General features: G+C 36.1%; 1 protein-coding gene across 3 annotated transcripts in view; it reads right to left on the bottom strand.

Annotated features, from left to right (window-relative positions):
- The window catches only part of SIPA1L2 (signal induced proliferation associated 1 like 2), a 141,558-nt gene that overhangs the window by 31,684 nt on the left and 88,347 nt on the right, over positions 1 to 21,527 (bottom strand). For all 3 annotated transcript variants that reach the window (XM_042877101.1, XM_042877085.1, XM_042877092.1), the window contains exons 10-12: positions 18,589 to 18,863; positions 3,268 to 3,525; positions 164 to 247 (exon numbers count right to left, since the gene is read on the bottom strand). In XM_042877101.1, the coding sequence (XP_042733035.1) occupies positions 164 to 247; positions 3,268 to 3,525; positions 18,589 to 18,863 (617 nt within the window). The remainder of the gene's footprint in view (positions 1 to 163; positions 248 to 3,267; positions 3,526 to 18,588; positions 18,864 to 21,527) is intronic.

A 21,527-nucleotide genomic window follows, 5' to 3' on the forward strand; every position in this document is an offset into this window, starting at 1 on the left:
ATTAGCATACAGATTAAACTACATCAAACCTCAGGAGTCTTAAAAGTTTACTAATAGATTTCCCAAATAAATCTATGATATGGAACATCCATATAAAATTTGTTTCAGAAAAAAGATGCATGGGAGATTCAGAAAGATTAGAAAAATAAAATAAAATCAATACCCATCATATCCCACTTGCTGTCTCCATTGGCTGCTACCACTGGGACCTGGGTCACTGGAGGAAGACTGGTTGCTTGGAGAACTTCTGTAATGTTGACTAGAGTCATTAACAGTGCACTGAAATATTCATAAAGTTTCAGACTTGAACTGTTTTTTTTTGTTTTTTTTTTTTTTTAAATATGCATTCACTTTTACAAACAAAACAGATAAAATATACTTCATGTACATTCTTTTTCAGAATTTTCTAAATACATCACTTATTTCATGATTAATCACTAATTTTCATTTTTTCCTCTGAACAAGTGGGATTACATACAAGTCAGAACAGGTGGATTAGACCTCTAAATGCATGCATAGGAACCTCTGCCTTTCTGGGCAGCTGAAATGCACTGCCGAAATTTGTTTTTGATCAGCCTCCAACTCTTCACTTCTGTGCATATCAATCCATAACTCTGCAATTTCACTCAGCTACATTATCTCAATTTTTTTTCAAGATAATATGTAGGAATGAATTTATATACTCAGGGAAGACTTGGAAAAAGGTTGTTTTAGATTTAAGCACCACACTTTCCCAAGGACATGAAGTTCAGTATGCAACTTCAGAGTTCAGCTTGAAAATTTCAAAGACATTTGCTTTATATTTTGTCTAACCATCAAACACACGTATGATAAACATGTAGATGGTTGAGTGCCTAATTAATTCTTCAGCATATCCCATTCTGATAAGCACTGACAGGACTAAGCCTTTCACAATCAAGCAAATTATTCTGTAGGCTACAGTTGAGTTTCAATTGTGTGTTCTTTCCTCTTATTGCCAAGAATGCGGCACTTCTTTCTTAAATGAACCAGCTTTAAAGAAATGGTAAATTATCATCCCACACATTTTGAGCCTTCAAATTAATATTTAGGACATTATCCTCAAACCTTGGATATTGCCAACCTATTTCCCAGACAAGTGCCTACTTATTAGCCTGCTACACAAAAAGTGGCAACAAAATCAGGACCACAGAAATGTATTCTGAGGATGCCTCACTGCTCGTTCACAGAACAGTAGCATCTGTCTGATACTTGGAATGGATTCTGGACTCCAGGTGAAAGAACGCGCTCTTCTACCACTGTGACTCAAAGACTAAAGTATACAGAATCTTCTTGCTGTGAAAAGCCAAAAAAGTGAGTCCAACTGAAGCTTCACTTTTAGACACTAATTAGGAGAAGCTGTCACAGAACTAGGCGAATTGTAAAAGAAGTAGATTTCAAATATATCTGTGTATTTCTCAACGACAAATTACAGGCAAAACTTTGCTCAACACAAAAACATTTAAATTTCCTTCTCAAAGAACTCTCCCCAGGAGGAGATCTAGGAGTACAGGCGTTCAGCTCCCAGTTTTTAATTTCATCTTTGGTCTGGGCACCTAACTTGTCACATGTCACAGTAGTTAAACTGTTGCTGCTGATGCCTTTTGCTATATCTAGCCTTTTAAAGCTTTTTGCTGTATCTATAAACATTTCTGTTGTTTCTTCCTCTTTTTATCTGTAAAAAGAACCTCTTTATCACAGACTTCAACGTTAGCTCATTTTCAGATTATCTGCGATAACTTCCTTTTTTTTAATCAACCTACTTTTCCCTGCCTTCACTCCTCTTCAATTTGACTAAGATGGTATTGCAGCTCAACCCTCTAAAAACTCTTCATCATTTTCCTAGTCTGAGTACACATTTTCACATTTACAAGACTATAAGTACTAATCAACCTCACTTCAAACTCTTGTTTTAATCACATCTCTCTGTCAAGCTATTAGCTATGCCTCTTGCTATGTGGAAACGACCTTGCCAATTAGAAACATTTCATGTTTCAGGACCCACATATCATAATTGATCGTTTCTCTCCTTTTTCATTATTTATATTCTGTATCATGCCTTCCCCAGAATAGCACTCATGCACTGCACTTGATTTGTTTAAGTAATCTAGAGATTGCTTCATGAGAAGAGAGAGCCTCTGTATTCCAAGCTTTTTATGTACTTTATGGAGAGTAAGAATTGAAATTTATGTTTGTGAACATTTTTTGGAAATGAGTATTTGGAAACAAAATTTGGAAATTTGGAAATTTCAGAAATTTTTCATTCTTTCCCTATTCATTCACATTTAGTATGCTTAACAAATACCCATCAAACCTGATATATTTGAGGAACATTCAATGTATTTTTTCCTTATGTTAGATTTTTCCAAAAATATCTGTAATGAGATGTCAGAGCTCTTCTACTAAATAAGGTAGACAGTATAGCAGTAACAGCATTTAATGATTTCAGGCAGAAATTTTAAGGATGTACAAGAATCGTACTTCAGATTTTTATATAATTTAGCTATTCCAAACATGCAATATTATATCCTTGAAGATGAGAACTACATCACTCCAGAGAGGACATTAAGCAGAAATAATGCGAACAATAAGGGACAGAGAGCACAAGACCTAAAGTTTTCCTAAATAATTAAAGATGTATGTATTTACAATTTTTAAAAAGAAATTCTTTTGTTATGATTACAATTGAATTAGAACAGAGCTAAGATTTAAAGATACCATCCCATCATCTAACATACATTATATATTCAAATCACAAGCTCTGCTTTGTTTAATTAAAAGCAGGGGAAAGCATAAGGACTAGTAATGAGTTACACAATCCTTTGAAACTATGCAAATAGTGTGGTAATGAGATTAAATCATTCATTTTTAGAGGGATGGGTTCATTTTATTTACACCCTTAATTGCTTAAATAGGATCCCAAAAGGTGGAGGACAGGACATTGTTTAGATCAAAAAGTAACTAGGGTTTCCTACTTTACTGATTTGGGACTAAAGGGGAATGTTGGTGTCCTCATCAGTAGGATCCTCTTAGAGTACACTCTTATCACGAACAACAGAAGTCACTTGTTTCATATAGAATGAACTGTAATCAATTAATTCCCTCTGATACAACCTCAGAATTATTGTTGAAACTCAACAAAATAGCATGAATCTTCAAAAGTTGTTTAAAATCAAGTACACCAGAGTTCTACAGAACAGAGATATCTAAGGCATATTAGGAAAATGATGGGCATTAAAGGTATACTACCTTGCACCATCTGGCAGTTTCCTATCAAAAGAAGTGCTGCGAGGAATGGCTGTCTGAGCCTGCTGGAGAAGCTGCTGGCACTGCAGTCTGTCAGATGTTCCTAGGATTGGAGAGGCACGAGAGAGAGGCTGCCCAGCGGGAGTCGGCACCCGATGCCAAGTGGTATTTCTTCTGAAAGGGGTTTTATACTCACATGGGGTGCCTTCACTGTCAAGTTTGTATTCCACCATGGGTATACGACAAAGTTCTGAACAACCCCTGTTGGATGAACAAAAATCATGATCAGCCTCACTGGAGAGAACAGAAAAAACAATCTTGTAGTCAGATGTACAGGCATTTTTTTCTGGGTGCTTAGAGGTGTTCATATAGCGTTAAGCTGTCCTTTGCATGCTGCAAAGCTATCATGCCAAGCAGGTGGGAAACATGTCAAAATAGAGGATTCGCTCTCCTGTGCTCAAAAGTTTTCTCTCTCTTGTTTCTCTTCAAAAAGACGAAAATATTAAGCTTTAATTTATATATTAATGTGAAGAGCACCTCTCCTATGAAGACAGGCTGAGGGAGCTGGGATTTTTCAGCCTGGGGAGGAGAAGGCTCTGGGGAGACATCATTGCGCCCTTTCAGTACTTGAGGGGAGCTTGTAAAAAGTAGGGAGATATCAACTTTTTTCAGAGTGTGATAGTGATAACGGCAAGAGCGAATGGCTTCAAATGAAAAGAAGAGAGATTTAGGCTAGATTTGAGGAGGAAATTCTTTACTCAAAGGCTGGCACAGACTGTCCAGCAAAGCTGTGGATGCCCTATACCTGGAGGCATTCAAGGCCAGATTGGGTGGGCCCTGGGCAGCCTGAGCTGGTGGGTGGCAGCCCTGCCTACAGCAGGGGGTTGGAACTAGATGATCTTTAAGGTCCCTTCCAACCTAAGTTATTCTATGATTCTATGACTAGAGTTTCACATAATAAGAACTAGCAGACATAAAGCATTTAGAAATCAGCAAACATCAAGTTCTTCAATCAAAGCTTGTTTGTTTAAATTTGGTTTGTTGGTTTGTTTAAATTTCATAAATTCAAACAATTTCTTAATGTAAAATTTACATATCTGAAACTACAAAACATGTTTGATGCTTTCCAGCAATCCAGACAATCCTTAGTGATATTGAGAAATAGCCTTTATAATCTGTCCTGTTCCCACTGACTACACTGTGATGTCAGTGATTAACTTGTAAATAAATATGCTTTTCCATTTATTTCTAAATAGTACTTCCTAATATTCCTCTGGGAGTCTCCATGCTGTGAAGACAAATTGTGACGCAGAAGAAAGAGACAAGTTGGAAAGCTTACAACTTTGGTTTGAATCTTACAGCATCATTAAATACTACTAGCATTCCCAGAAAGCTCAGATAACATTAGTGACACTGTTGCCCAAAAGATCAGTCTGCTTCTGGGGTATTTTCTGCAGATTCAAGCTGGACTTGTGTTAATAATTGTTTCACCAATTCATTAACAGAGATTACCAATGATTACCACTGCATTTATATCTCACATTCTCACAATAGTACCTATTGTTTCTCTGCTTGATAGATAGTATGTACTAATTTAATTCTGTGAACAGCCTAAAAAATTCTATTGATGCACACCAAGTTAAAGCAAGAAACAGTCAAATTTCACTACTCTGTCCTTGAGCTCAGTCCTAATCAAAATTTGCTTTTGTCAAAAACTCAACATTCATAATTTCTGACTAAATTAAAAACACTTAGAGAAATTGTTATAAAATTGCATAAAATGTTTATAAAGCATGTACAGTCCTAACCTTGAAAATACTTTGGGAGAAATGACTTAACACAAATACACAGTGCAGATTCGTATAGATACTATCCCTCAAGGCTTCTCAGCAAAACCTTAAAGTAATACCTACACTCCCAGTGTTTCAGTAAGCAGATCAAAATTAGGTATTATAAAAATGTTAGCAATGCTATTCAAGGTCACTGAAAAGAAGACGCGTATAACTTTAACAACTGCACTCCACATATTCTGTATCTACCCAGTGTAAACCACCAAATGCTTCTGGCTGCTGAATTTTATGGTACTTGAATAGGAACAGTGTTTATCATGTAGCATAAAAAACTCAGACCCCAAAAGAGGTAAAGAAAAAATTACAGTCATAATACAGAGGATAAAGCATTGTGGGTGCATATTCGTAGCTAGTGCAGGGCATACTGTGATAAAGATGAGATAAAGAAGGGTCACTGGAGTACTCTAAAACAGAACTCAGAATTCCTGATTTTTCAAGCTTATTCTGTGGCTAAAGCAAACAAACGAAACAAAAAAAAACCAATAACCAAGCACAACAGAACAAAAACCAACAACAAAACAAACCAACAAACAAAGGACAAAAAACTCAACAGTAAAATCTAATGAGCAAACTCTGATGATGTAGTTGGACATAGAATTTCTTGTGTTATTTTAAACAAAATCTAAGGAATCATGCTAACACTGTAAAAGAACATTATTTCTGCAAACTTAAGAACTCAGAAGGTAAGAAATCTCAAAATTAATTCTGCATACAACTTCATTTTACTCTCTTTCTGTCAGTGGAGTGAAACAATATATTTAGTATTTTGCTTTTAGCAGAGTTCTTTATCTCATTCCATGCATATAAAGATCAGAGTTTGCTGGAGAGATGCTGCTCAATATGTAATTATCATTATGATTGAATACGTTAGATATTCAGTTGTATTTCTGTACTGATTTACGATGAGAAATTATTTGATAGGTGCATAATTTCACTAGGTATAAAACTCATTTCCTTCCAGTTCCTCTTATCACAAAGCATCAGAGAATGGCTTTCTGTCTTAGCATACCTACAGAGGTAAGAAGACCTTAACAGTCTCCTATCACAGAAAAAAAATGGAGCTACAGAAAAACCAATATTATAAAATTATCAATTAATTTCAGAAGATCAATCTGGTCTCTCCCACCTCCCCTGCATGAATGTCACATTTATTCAGATTACCACTTCAAACCAGTTCATTTATGAATATTTCTAACATTGTCTCACCCTTCTGAAAAGTCATGGAGCACAAATATTGGATTCCTAGAATGAGGAATCATGTGGTAAAGGCAAGTTAAGCAAATTGCACAGAATTGCACGAACATTTATACTGGAGAAGCCTAAATAGAAAGAACTTCTCCAGTGCAACATTCAACTTCTTATAAGACCATCTTTCTCTTCATAAGATTCCACATATTATTCACTATGTGCAACAAATGAGACCAATGTCTAAGGCACAATAGCCTCTAGCAGTGCAACCTTGATTCATTTCCAAAGCAGGGCGATAACATTATGTGAACACAGAAGGTTCTCAGAGAAAAAAAAAAAAAAAACAACCATAAGATTGATTATTCAATTAAAGATTTTCATAAAACCTTATATACAAAACAAACAGAACAAAGAGTGTGCAGTTGATAAAGCAACGTTAATATTAGTTTAGCACACTGTGTAATTTTTCAGGCAGTCATATTCATTATTTGAATAGGAAGTTCAACAATTAAGTAGGCAACTATTTCAATCATTCTTCTGCTGATTTCTATGTATTATTTCATTCATTCCTTCATTCCCATAAATCTTAAGCGTTAAAAATAAAACATTCTCTCTCCAACTTTAATTATTAGGATATTGATTTCACAGTTTGTCTTAGTAATTGAGAAAGGCAACTATCATTATATCCCTTATTAATCACTTTGTAGGGGTTTTCTAAAGTATTGTAAGAATATCCATGGGCTCTAAAAGCAAAATAGATTGTTACTAATATCAGTTTGACTTAGCTTGCTAACTAAATCCTTACAGCATGATGTAAGAACAGCCAACAAACTCTCCATCAAAGAAAATTAATTTCAATGCCTTTAAACAAGTATTTTTACTCTACTAAAATATATTCCCCTCGAGGACAAATTACAATGAGAGAGGAATAAAAAAATTTTTTTAAAAGCATGAAAATCTAAAAATGTTACTTTGGAATCCAAAATGGACCCCACCTTCTTAACTGTCACAAAAATCCCACAATACTCCATGGCTAAACTGAACTATTTTACATGACTTCCTTTGTCACATAAGACTATTTATTTTAATGTAAAAGTGCCCAACTATTCAATTCAGCATTTATATGTAAAGTAATAATTTACCACTTCACAAACACTGGCTAAAGAACAGATTGGCAGTTTACTGAGATATATAAGACCATAACTGTAACTCTGTAGATCACAAACAATGACAACAAATTATTTCATGCCTGTTATCTAATAGGGATTTTATTTATTTGTTTATTTAGCTATGGAACTGTTATCCTGTATGAAAAATAACTGATGAAATTAAATGTGATTTCCTATTAAATACTTGGACCATTATCTAACTTCTATTTATAAAATCACAACTTATTCCACTGGATAAAGATTACAGAATTTGTGCCAGTATACCATGATATATTTACTTAATTAATTTTTAAACTTTTAAAATTCAGTTTAAAGAATATGTAAAGATAAATCTGTATTTTAAGATCTTAAAAATTTATTTAAAACTTACATTATTGGGCTCCATAAATTCATATAATGAGAATGTTATTCTCAGTTTCCAAAGTTATGAAAGTCTAGAGATGAAAGGATACAAAAAGCATTGCTTGATCTAGTAAAGCAATCATGCAGACATCAGTTTAACTATTTAAAAAACTGATTTTAGGTGAAAGTTATTTTACTCAATGGCATTTGAGGTTGTCGAGAGCCCACAAAAACATGATTTTTAATTTTTAGATTTCACTCATCCTTATGAATGATTTGTTAGCATAACAAAACTGGAATAACTGGTTACAATTCAACATTAGGTCAATGTGTTGCAGATCTGAACTACTAAGGGGGGCTGTAGCGATAGAAAGGTATTTATGGTGATCATTAATTTTATTGCAATTCCGTTGTTATCACCATTTCAAATCAATATATATCATCCTGCTCAATAAAGAGCTATTATCTACATGTGTCAGTACAATAACTAGTTACATTCCTCCAACTTAAACTTTGAAAGTAATCTCTTCTATTACTGTATATGTTTATTCTTACTCTCTAGCAATTCTCACAAGGTGTCACAAGGAGAACTCACCATGCATCTATTAAATCCATATGATAAAACAGATTGATTTCATATAATTGTATAGATTTGATTAAAAAGCAGAATTTATTAGCTTAGTTTTTCTTAGACTTGTGCAATTAAGTAAGATAAACATACATTTTCTTTTCTGTGACTCTCTGAAGTAGCTCCCAGAGGTTACCCCTGAACTCTATTGACTCTCTACATCAACTACAGAGCAACCTCAAGATATTGGATAAAATCCAAATGACCTCAGACAACTTATTTGGTAAAAAATGAAAAGAAAAACATTCCCAAGTTATGACATCTAAGTAGTCCAGACATGCATCAAACAAGGGAAAAATATCATTTGAAAAATATTAAATGTGTTTTAGTTTAAAACAATTCCTTTACACAACAGATGTATACAACTGCTTAAGGCAAGCTCAGGTCATAAGGCTGCTCCCACTTTTTCTCTTCTAGTTTTAGGGGGATAATAACTGTCTGGCAGGTCCTTCTCTGAAGAGCTGAAGCTGGCAATCTCTCCTTTATGAAAGAACCTTTGTTGTCTTTCAATCTTTGTTACAGAATCTTAGCATTAGCAAGCCGACAAACAACTTGAAGCTTCTTAAAAGCCTCTATGCCCACAATGTTGTATGAAAAGGGCAGGAGGAATACAGACAGGACACATGCATTAGATGAAAGGAACTAGTCAGGAAATAAAAAAAGGGAGAACAAAAACACAAAACAACCATGGTGTTTCACTTCACAGAGCAAACAGTGAGGCAGTAACAATCCTTGCAGTCTCCACTGATGGAAAGTGGTACTCAAGAAGAGCAAGGCACATCTCCAATTCCCAGTCAATATGAAGACAAACACATAAGAAGATTATAATTGCAGGGGTAAAGGCTCGAGAAGCTACAGGCAAGAAGTAAGAATTACTGAGAAAACAAATAGGATGGATTTTTGTGACATTGAAGAGAAACACTTTCAAAATTAACCAGAAGTCTGTAAAAAGACTTGAAAAACCCAGGATTGGGAAAACCAACATCTAAGCACTCCAGACTCCATATGGAAAAGGTAAATAACAAAGAGAATATAACAGAGACAATAAATGAAGAACCAAGTAAAGACATAAGGTTTTGAGTTCTGAAAGAATTGAGTTCAGAATGAAATCTGATTCTGAAATAATCTTAAAGATAATTGAGAGAGAGAATTAAGATGAAGATCTCCTTTCAGAAGATACTTGAATCAGCCATGAGCAAGTAGCAGGTGAAAATGTTATTCAGGACCCTGAAATTCAGGAGAGCCAAGTTCAGCTCAACACAGAGATAACCAAAAGATATGGATCTTGTCAGTCCCAAGGTGCCAGCTGGATGCTGCCACATCACACTTTTCTTCCATCTCTGGTACCCAGCTGGAGTTGGGAGAGCTGAACTTGGCTCTCAATAATTGTTGGACAAGATCCCCTGGGAAACTATCCTGAAGGACACAGCAACAGAACAGAGCTGGCAAGCACTTTAAGGATGCTCTTCTGACAGCCCAAGAGCTCTTCATCCCCCTGAATAAGAAATAAGACAGATGAGGCAGGAAACGAGCAAGGCTGGTCAGGATGAGGGAAAAGAAAAAAAAAGAAAAAAAAAAAAGGAGAAGTGTAAGCAGTGGAAGTGGGTGGCTTAAGAAAAATCTAGAGATGCTGTTCAGATGCCCAGGGATGGAACCAGGAAAGCCAAGGCACAGATAGAATTGAACTTGGTAAGAGAATGTGAAAAACAACAAAAAGGGATTCTTTAGAGACGTTGGGCAGAAGAAACAGGCAAATGAATTTGAGAAATGAAAAAAAAAAAAAAAAAAAAAAGAGCTGGACTACTCACATGTGGAGAAGACTGAGGTACTTATGTTCTTTTCCTCAGGCTTCTCACACCACTTGTGTCCTGGGAGCACTAAACAGGGGTCAGGGAGCAAAATTCCTCCCATTCTAAGAGTGATCTGAGACAGCCAGCATGGCTTCACCATGGGAAGATCATACCTCACCAATCTGGTGGCTTTCTATGATGGAATGACATCATCAGAGGATAGAGAAAGGGCAATTGATATCATCTACCTAGACTTGTGCAAGTCCTTTGACATGGTCCTGCACCACATCCTTATCTCTATATTGTAGAGAGATGGATTTGAAGGGTGGGTTATAAGGTGAATAAAGAACTGGTTGGATGGTTGCAGCCAGAGGGCTGTTGTCAATGGCTCTATGTCCAGGTGGAGGTCAGCCATAAATGCTGCTCGCAAGGGGTCTGACTTGGGACTGGTACTCTTTCAACATCTTTAATGATGACACAGACAGCAGCATTGAGCGCTCTTTCAGCATGTTTGCCAATGACACCAAGCTGACTGGTACAATTGGCACAATAGAAGAGAGAGATGCCATCCAGATGGACATGGACATGGCCGAAAAGTGGGCACTTAAGAATCTAATGAGGTTTAACAAGGCCAAATGCAAGGTGCTGCACTTGGGTTGAGGCAATCCCAGATATGAGTACAGACTGGGAGAAGAACTCATTGAGAACAGCTCTGCAGACAAGGACTTGTGGGCTGTAATGGACGAAAAGCTGGGCATGAGCCAGCAGCATACTCCTGTAGTCTGGAAGACCAACAATATTCTAAGGCTGCATCAGAAGAGGGAGATTATCGAGAATCCTCCAACATTTTTGATTCTTTACTTCAGTGGGAGGATAAATGATATTTTTCAAAACAGTTTTCCATACCAGCAAAAAGACTTTAATATCTCCTGAATTCTTTGACACAGAATAAAGACACTGAACTACAGATGACTCTGAAGCTATCAACAAGTTTCAGCAATTGCACACGGCATAGTAATTGTCTAGACTGATAGTACACCAATCTTAAGATCAGTTCAGTGAAACATATTTCTGAAGGTGTATTTTAAACTTTGCTACTTGAAACTTTCATCCATTTCTTTAACAAAAGAAAAATGAGACTGACTATAACTTCTGATAGAGAAAGATAAAAATCTTTCAAGCGTACTCTAAATAGTTATGGATATGTGTATTTTACTTTGATTGAGGGACCAAGTGAACAATTTGAATACCCGGGGCTTCTATCAGCTACAGTACATACATAAAGTGTGATCTAGATGCACGCATAGTGATGTGGATTGAAAAGTGTCAGACTCACAGAGATATGATCAGTGGTATGGTTGAGCTAGATGACAGTATTCAGTGGTGAACCCCAGGGCTCAATACTGAGTCCAATCCTGTTTTAACATCTTCATTAATGATCCAGATGAGGGGACAGAGTATGTGCTTAGAGACTGCTCATGATACAAAACTGGAAGGAGTGCTTGATACCCCAGGATGGTTGTGATGACATTCAGAGGGATTCTCAACAGGCTGAAGAAATGGGCAGAGAAGAAACTCCTTAGTTAAATAATGGAAAATTCAAAATCTAAGTGAAATAGAACTTCTCAGCTCAAAAAAGATCATGGTTAAGGAAAGGGTGGAATTTGATCAATGCATATGAATACTTGATGGAAGGATGAGAATTGGACAGAATCAGGCTCTTTTCTGTTGTGCTTAGGTTCAGTGGGCTCAAAATAAACAGAGAAGGTTCGCTCTGAACATCAGAGGCACTTTTGCATAAAATTTGTATTTATTTATTTTACTAGTGAAATGAGAACTGTGAATAAGTACATCAGGTTCCTCAGAGAAGTTGTGAAGCCTCATTCCTTGGAAATATTCAACCTTCTCTAGATGGTCCTAATTGAGTAAGGGAGGCTGGACAAGATGACCTCCAGAGGTTACTTCCAACCTCAATCATTTCATCATTATGTGAATGCGTAAGTTTACTACGTCAAATATAGGAGAAAATTGTATCTTTGCATACAATTATTCTTTGCCGCCATGCTTACTGTTACTTGGAAAGAAGAAAAAAGAAAAATTATCTTTATTAAGCAAAAACCAATAACAGAAGTGTGATTCAATGGCAGGATTTTGCAAACATTTTACCCGAAACGATAATTTGCTATTACTTCGAGTTGTACAAAATGTAAGCAAAGGTCACTTATTTTTAATATTAACTTCAACACCTAACCATGAATTTTTTTCCGCTAATGCACTTCCCTAGAAATGAAAGCTCAGTTCTAAAGATAGTAACAGAAATTATTTCCTTTTAAGAAAGTTGGAGGAGTTTTTTGTTTGTTTGTTTGTGGTGGCAATGGTGATGAGGAAACGGTTGGACTAGATGATCTTGTAGGTCATTCCCAACCTTGTGATTCTATGATTCTATGATTCTCATTCTTAATGCATACAATTCTTGCCTTAGAAGATAAATAAACAAGCATAACGTACTGAATGAGCTAGAACTGCAGTCTCAATTTGAACAACAATTGGCACTGTAAATATCTCATTCAACTTACATGGTTAGGTCTTCTAAAATTTAGGCATACCAATGAACTTGTCAAACATGAAGAGTAAAAGGAGGGGAACTAGAAGTTGCTTCAAATTAGCGAATAATCTGACAGAAGAGATAGAACTCCTTGTTTGATATTGGTAGACACTGTGGTATTCTTTCCAAATGATAATAAAATGAGAAAGCTTTAAAACAAATAAAAGAGATACAATATAAATCAGCAGTAGGAGACAGTTTTACCTCGAGTCACTAAGATTTTTTTTAAATTAAGGAAAAAGGCTTAGTTCAACATAAAAAAATACCCAGTGAAGTTGTCTATTAGATCAGCTTATAGCATTCAATGATACCATAATATTGTATAGATATGTATAATTGCAAATACTGAGCTGGAGCTTCTTAAATAGATGTTTATATCGTATACACACACAGATTGACATTTTTTCCTCTATTCTCTCCGGTTAAAATAAGTTAAACCTACCAAATACTTTTCTTGATAAAAAGCAAGTGATTCTCACTGAAGAAAAGAAAGTATTACGTGTTTCCTAGGTTACATAGTTTCCATCCTTGGAGTTTTTGAATCTATGACTAGATAAAGCCCTCAATAACCTGGATTCACCTCATTGCTGTTGCTGTTTTGAGAAGGTTAGACCAGATATCCCTGGGATCCATTCTACCCTGAGTTATTCTGTGTTCCCATAAATGAAAAAAGTTTTCAATGAAGTAAAGATAAAATCAGTCACAATTTCTGTAGACAAGTTGCACGTTCCAACCCAGATATATTATATCCACACTGGATCCTTAAAAAATATTTTGTGTAATATCAGTTACATATGCCCCAACTTATTTACAACCAAAAAATTCTCTGCTGAGCCACAATTGAGTAAGCAGTAAATTAAGTTTCAAAACACAAACATTTGGCACTCTCAAGGATTTTTTCAATCACACTGAATAACAGAGAAGAATTAAAAGAATTTTGAAGTCCATCTCTCCACAGAGCTCTGTATGTTAGTATTGCCCTTTTTATTGCTTGCCTACAGTAACTGTACAAAACTTCAGCAATTATAAATAGCTCCTGCTATGAGTTCAATTCATAACTCAAGTATGAGGAAAACTCAAAGATGTTTTTTTCTTGGATCAAAAATATGATAAAGCACTCACAATTGGTTTCAATTTTGCACCTTATTATCTCTACTTTTTCTGTTAGATTATTCCTGGGTAGAGTCCACATGTTACATATATTGCCTAGATTTTCCCTTATTTTGATGCACATCAAAGTAGAAAAAGATGCTAGTTGAGTAAAGTTTCAGCTCACCAAGGATTACAGCAATGCTGCATATACTTATCCCCACTTTCTCAAGAATGATGGATTTAGAGCAAGATCTTAAAGTGCAAATTGTAGGTACAAACAAAGGCCAACTTCACAAATTCTTTTCCTTAAAAATTATACTGAGGGCAATGAAACAAAAGAAAAGTGATTTTTTTTTTTTTCACAAGGAAGTATTTTTCCTTTTTTCATTACAGAACCATGATCATCTGTTTATTTAGATAAGAGACAGAACACACTTTTTTATGGCCCAGTATATGGACAGTATGGGATGTCCCATTCTGTATGTATAAGCTCTGTGGTTTGCTGCTTTCCGTCACCTTTCTGAAGGCAGGAGTGGCAGGCACTTCACAGTGCTGGGGAGAGCCAGAAGGTCTTACTGTGACACTGTCTACATTATTAGGAAAGAACTCAGTCCAGGGACCAAAAAAAAAAAAAAAAAGTGGCTTATCAACTATCCCACCAGTTTATGGCAAAAAAAACCCTTAAGATTTGAACTCTTTCACTAAGTTAACTCTTTCACACTTAAACTACTTTTCCAAACATTCAATGCTCTGCTGGATATCTGTTACTTAAAGAAGCCTTAAAAACACGATTGTCTGATAAAATCACAACCATTTAAGAACAAGTAACAGAACTGGAAAGCACTGAAGGTCATTACATTTACTTTGCACATAAAAGTTTGCAAAGTTTATGAGAAGAAAATAATCTCAAAAGAAATGCAGTAGTGTTTAATAACAGCTCCAAGGCAGTTCTAGTTGCAGGTACAAAAATATTTCCATTTTCAAAATTACCAGCAACAACAGGAAAAAAAGCCTGTTCACAAACAAGTGGAAACTACCACTGCCACTTCTCCTACAGTGGTTGTACTTGGACTATTGCTTCCCACCCATCCTGAATATCTTACTTTAAGCTTCATTCGCTTTCTAAACTTTCCAGAAATCGTTTAAGCATTTTTGATACATAATTGAACTCAGACACATAAGGGTTGATGTAGTACTAAAGATTCTAACTGAACGCAACAGTCTAGAGTTTAAAATGGATTTACAAGTTCTTGAATTCTTTGATTGGATTTGACTGATTAAGGAGATAGTGTTCTTAAGCATTACTGTGATAACACAGGTGAAAGCAAATTGTAAGTGAATTGTTATTCTCTTGTTAAAGTCTGTATAGTTTTAGCTACTGTGCTGCAGTAATATTGACAACAGAAGAACACATCAACAACTCTGAAGGGAAAGACATGTCAGAAATAAATATAACACAAGGATATTTATTCAGATCTGAATGTACTGACAACCACGTTTGTTCTCAAATTCTTTAAATTACAAAGCAGTATATTTTTCTAATACCCATTTATCCCTTCTAACTAAATATCAGCTTGGTGCCATGTAAATAATTATGATTTCTCTATTTGTTCATGATTATTTAATTGCTGGAGCAATCTGAAAAGAGTAGGAGCTTTGTCTCAAATTCATTAACTCCACAGGATAGCAAGTCCTGGAAATCCTTACCCATGACTGGGGCTTTTGCATATACTCCTATCAAGACGACAGGTAGAGGGATGTACCTTAAGTAACGGAATACATTTAGCGAGTAAACTCTCCTTCCATTTTCCTAACCATTCTGTGACATTCATTTCTAAGCACTTCAACAATTCAAATAATTTCATGCTAACCCCCCCCCCCCCACACACACACAAAACAGAAAATATTTAGTAGCCAAAAAAAAAAAAAAAAAATCATTAGTAGCTCTTTGCTAATTTTCTCAGTGAATATTTGACTACAGAGATTTAAGCTTTTGGAGTAGCAAATGTCTCATGGGTAGAAACGTGTTTTAGTTTTGTTGATTGTTCTGAAATAGAGGTGAATACTGAGAACAGACAATTGGCATGCAATTAGAGAGCGAATATAACCTTCATCAGGGCACATTTAATCCTGCAAAAGGGATGCTTTTTGTTTTGTGGAACCACTGATTACACTCACATGCCAGAAAACTCTACAGGTGGTCCCTGTAGAAGTGGTAGAATTATGATTCAATTATAATTTGAATATCCTGCCTTCCTTAGCTACAAGGGAAAGGTTTCCAAGCCACACTCTAGATTACGTTTGTAATCCACACCACTTAGTTCTCTCATACAAGCCATTAGGATTTGTATTAAGTTTGATAGGGGTCCCAGGATTGGTGATACATAACTGTAGGCAGTTGGCACGTGTAATTTGGCACAAGGATTGAACTGAACCTCATGTTATTTCATCTCTTAATAAGGAAATGAAGGAGTGTGACACGGCATCTTGCAAAACTGACTGGTAATTGATTATTCAGATTATTGCTTGAAGCATAATCATGGTTTTGTGGGATGCACTATTTTAATAAATCCAGTGAATAAGCAGCCATAAAAAATGATCTTAATCACATTGTAGACATTATTCAATACCACCAACAGAATGATGGTGGAGGGTGGTAAAATAAAACCTCAACTGTTTTTGGACTTTTACTCAAAGGATGTATTCAAAGTGCAGCCTCACCAGTGCCAAGTACAGAGGCCTTCTTTTCATCCCACAGTGTCACAGGGCACATTTGCTAATTGAAACTGTCAATCCTGTTAGTTAGTATCTATATAATTTTCTGTCTGCTCTATATAATAAACATTTGGGTCAAGCAAGCTCAAAACTTTCTGTTTATCAGATGCTTTTCAAACTAGGTGGCCAAAAGCATTTTACGTGTTTTTGGGAGTCAGAGGGGGAAATGAGCGGCTTTCTGTTTCAGTGAGAAGCTGGAATTTGAGAGAAAAGAAGCACTGAAGAACATTTCTATTTTATACTACAGAGATATGCTGAAAAGTGCTGAAAAATACTTCCATGTGTTCTTCACATTTTAGAATAGAAACAGTTTTTTAAAAAATCATTTTCCTTAGTAATTAGTTACACAGTTGACAAAAATGCAAAAAATTTATAAACAAGAACAGCTTTTGTAGGTCTTTCCCAGTTTGATGGCACTCCTTAGTTAAAACTCCTCCTACACACAGAGTGCCATGTATCTTAAGCTGATGTGGAATTTTAATGTTTTATTTTTAAACATGTAACTAAGATAACAACTCAAACAGTGCGTATTTTTCTATCAGAGACTATAAAATACACACTACCTTCAACATAATACGATCAGCTCATTAAGCTCATGTTCTGCAAACAACTTGGAAATGTATACCAAACAAGCCAGTGAAAACTCATACCCAGAAGCAGATGGTGAGAACAGCAAAGCTAAGCAAAGAGATGCTTAATTGCAAATTCTATCCAACTAAGCAAAACGATAGTATTCTACATTCACAGACATTTACTTCAGAAAGGAACCCAATGCTTCAACGTGCAGGTTGAGGCAGGGAAGGGCACTTCTGTGTCATTCATCAGGCCAATGTCTACTTGGATAATTGCCACCAATTAAACAGTATTCATGTACAGCTGGCACCAACTTCACAGAACTGTATGCTGTGTAAAATTTAATGGATTGTTGTCTTGCCAAAAGCAACACATCTAATTTTTTTTTTCTGTTAAATTAAAAATCAACAAGAGATTTAAAGATGGCCTTTTACAAGTAGACAAGTAATCCAATTTACTCTAGTATAGTTCTCATTCAGAATAAGCCAAATTAAAATGTCTGAAAAAGTGTGTGATAAAAGACATTATAATAGTTTTATACTTTACCTACTTTTTATCTACCTCAATAATATTAATAATAGAGAGAAGAGCAAACATACTTGTCACAGAAGAAAAGAAGTAATGCTGACAAAAGAACATTGCACTTCATCCCTGAGAACAACTGCACAGTCACCATAACTTCTACTACAGTCTTTTCCTGAATGTGTGCGACCAGTTCTTTCATGCTCCAGTAAGGTTTTTTTTTTTTTTAAAAAAAATGCTTTAAGAGATGATTTCACAGGTTAAAAACAACATTTAATAATATTAAATTAGATTTCTGTGGAAACTGAGGAGGACTCTAGGAGTTGGTATTCTTTATGTACTGTTTTCCTAATTTTGCTAAAATTTCAATGCAAGAAAATAATAACAATCCTTTTCCATAGTCAGCACAGAAACTAGAAAATAATAAAAGCTATAGTTGTCAGAAGATTACAGGTTTCAATTAGCACTGAAATATAAAATTAGCCTGTGGAAGGAAAGAAGTCACACAGGCTTTCATAGTGGCTCAATCATTACGCAATAAAGTTTACTTCTTGCTCTTTCAAGCCACATAAATGTAAATTTCCCTCTAAATTTCTTACAAGATCTCACTGTATCTTATGTTCTAAACCAATAACTGTTTTGGAAAACACTTTTGGGAAAAGATTGCTTTAAGAGTCTCAATAGTATTATCTTTAAACATCAATATCTATTTCCAGAGAAACTGTGTAAGCAGTGTCAGAGGAAAAACAAAAGAGATGCAAATATCACATTGAGGACTGTTGTTCCTTACCTTCTAGGTGCTCCATCCTCGTGTGGCTGAATAATCACCACTTTTACAGTTACTGATGTCCGTAAAAGGTCAATCATTTGTTCATGAGTCAAAGTTGCCACAGCCACTTTACAGATTTCAACCAGGCGGCTCCCCTGCCTCAGGCCTGCTTTCCATGCAAAACCGAAGGGCTCCACATCGGCCACTATTCCTTCAAAGTTCACGTGAAATCCAAGCTGGCCCAACCCATTCCTTCGAAGGGTCATTTCTGTGGTTTCGCATCCTCTGGTCACTATCTAAAAAGGTATCAAATTGTTAGGACACGCTTTTCTTTGAACACACAGACAAATCACTTTTGAAGCAGTATAAAGCCATGTATTGTTCACAGAATCATTCTGGTTGGTGAAGACCTCTAAAATCATCAAGTCCAACTGTTAACCTAGCATTGCCAAGTCTACCATGTCCCTAAGCACAACATCTACACATCTTTTAAATACCTCCAGGCATGGTGACTCAGCTACATCCTGAGCAGCCCGCTCCAAGGCTTCACAACTCTTTCAGAGAAGCAGCATCTTCTAATATCCAACCTACACCTCCCTTTGTTGCTTGTTGCTTGGGAGAAGAAACAGACCCCCTCCTTGTTACAACCTCATTTTACGTAGTTGTAGAGAGCAATAATGTCTCCTCCGAGCCTTTTTTCCCCTAAGCTGAACAATCTCAGTCCACTCAGCCACTCCTTGTAAGACTTATTCCCTACACCCAATTGACATTAGATCATAAATACATAGGTCACTCCAAGATAATACCTCCTGTTTTATTTCCATGGAAACTATAACAGATACAAAAAAGCACAATAACTTTGATAAATTCTCAGCTACAAAACACTATTTTTCAACACAGACACCACCATTAGCTATAGATTTACACATGTGATAAACAAGAGATTGCATGCTATGCTCTTAACAGATTTGTACCAGTGAAGGTGAAACACCATTGCTGTCACTACTGCTGAAATGCACCACTCACCACCTCACTGTGCTCACATCCATTGCTTGTTCTCCATTAAACATTCACTAAGAATAAATGAAAGTCAATGGGTGCAGTTTTTTCTACATGGAGAAATTTAGTGACACACCTTTGCTTCATACACACTTCTATGACAGACACCATTTTGTCACACTCTACTGGCATCTGTCACACAGTAACAATTTAACAGAATATTGGTGGGAGGATTCAACCTCTACTGCCATACCACTAACATACATCTCTGACATCATGGGCCAACATAATAAAATAGGAGGCATTATTTTCAGAGCAGCCCTCAGATTTAATTGCCATTAAATATGTTTAATATACTAATACTAATCATAGTTCTGACATCTGTGGTTGTTGGTTTCTTGATAAGTTAAAATGAACAGAACACTTCACAATATTAAAATCTTACATGCCCAATGGAAGCAGCTGTCCTGTGTCAAATTCCTTTCCTTCCCTCACCCCAGTCCAACATGAACTGAACACCACTTATATCTTATTAAAACATAACAACTGCTTTAGCTTCAAAACTCAAAATAAGCAAAAAAGCAAAGTCCTCTCCTGTCAACTGCCTCACTCTTGTAGGCTGACTGATTGCAGGTGCACAGGCATTTTTTCTTCAGTATTAGACATACTTGAGATATAACATGAGCGAAATTAAGTCAAACATTTCAGTTCTAGCAGCAGCTCTTCCTCCAGACTTCAGCAATGCAGATCATTTTGATTTATTTTTACATGTAGTCAGGTTCCTAGCCACCACCACCTCCAGATGCAGACCTCTAAAATGGGATAAGATCTGCATGTCACTAGGAAAGTTAGAAACTTTATTCAATTAAAATTATTTCTGTCCCTATATAGAACACTCAAAAACTTTTAAATGCAGATTTTGCTAATTAGGCTCATTTTTATATAGAACGTAATTAATCTTTGAAGTTTTGCTCAGTAAACCTACAGCAGTCTGTATGCTGTGCTACTTTGCCAGATTCAAGGGACCAAATCCTAGCTCACTTCCAAGATAAAATCGTGAGTTTCTCTAACATTCCTCTTTGTTTTTGTCACAAAACCAGTATGCATGTTAGCGCCATTACTACAATTACAGCAAAAACTTAACCACTAGCAAAGCAGAATCACAGAATCACCAGGCTTGGAAAAAACCTCCAAGATCATCCAGTCCAACTGTCTGCATATCAGCAATATTTCCCACTAAGCTATATCCTTCAGTACATTATCAAAATGTTTCTTGAACACCTCCAGGGATGGTAACTCCACCACCTGCCTGGGCAGCCCATTCCAGCACCTAACCACCCTGACATTATCAAATCATATTATCAAAAATTTTTGTTCATAATGTATATCATTCTTTCTCCTGCAAGGCAAATATTTTCCCTTTACAGATGTGTATGCTAACAGCATAGGTCAAGGGATCTTCCCAAGGTCATAGTGAATGAAGAGCATGCCTTGTTCCACTGTTTGCAGGTCCACTGTTTGCACTTTATTTTAATAATCATTACAAAGGCATGCACATTATCCAACTTTTGACATCTAACTTAGCTACCTTAAGTTAGGAGGCTGGTGTCTGTATATCATTCTCCCTCTCCATTTTCTACTTGAGCCAGAATTTGGGAAGAGTAGCTCAGTAGCTTATTGTGTGCATCCTACAGAAGCATGATCCAACCTAATTCAGGGCTTTACGGGGAGGGCATGGAAACACAGCTGTGGACAGTGCAATGCCACTGAGACTGGCTAAAGCTGTCACAGAAACATTCCTTTCACCACCTGAGCCAGATGATTTGACTAGGTGCAATTTCATGGGAAGTTTAAGCAGATCTAACACCTTGTTACCTTTCCCTTGCATTACACTATGTCTTGTGCAGCCATGCAAAGATATGACTCATCTAAAAAACAGAGGCTTTTATTGTTTTCCTTGC

Source organism: Lagopus leucura, unplaced genomic scaffold, assembly GCF_019238085.1.
Source record: "Lagopus leucura isolate 7727_CA_CO unplaced genomic scaffold, USGS_WTPT01 Super-Scaffold_73, whole genome shotgun sequence".
Lineage (NCBI taxonomy): Eukaryota > Metazoa > Chordata > Aves > Galliformes > Phasianidae > Lagopus > Lagopus leucura.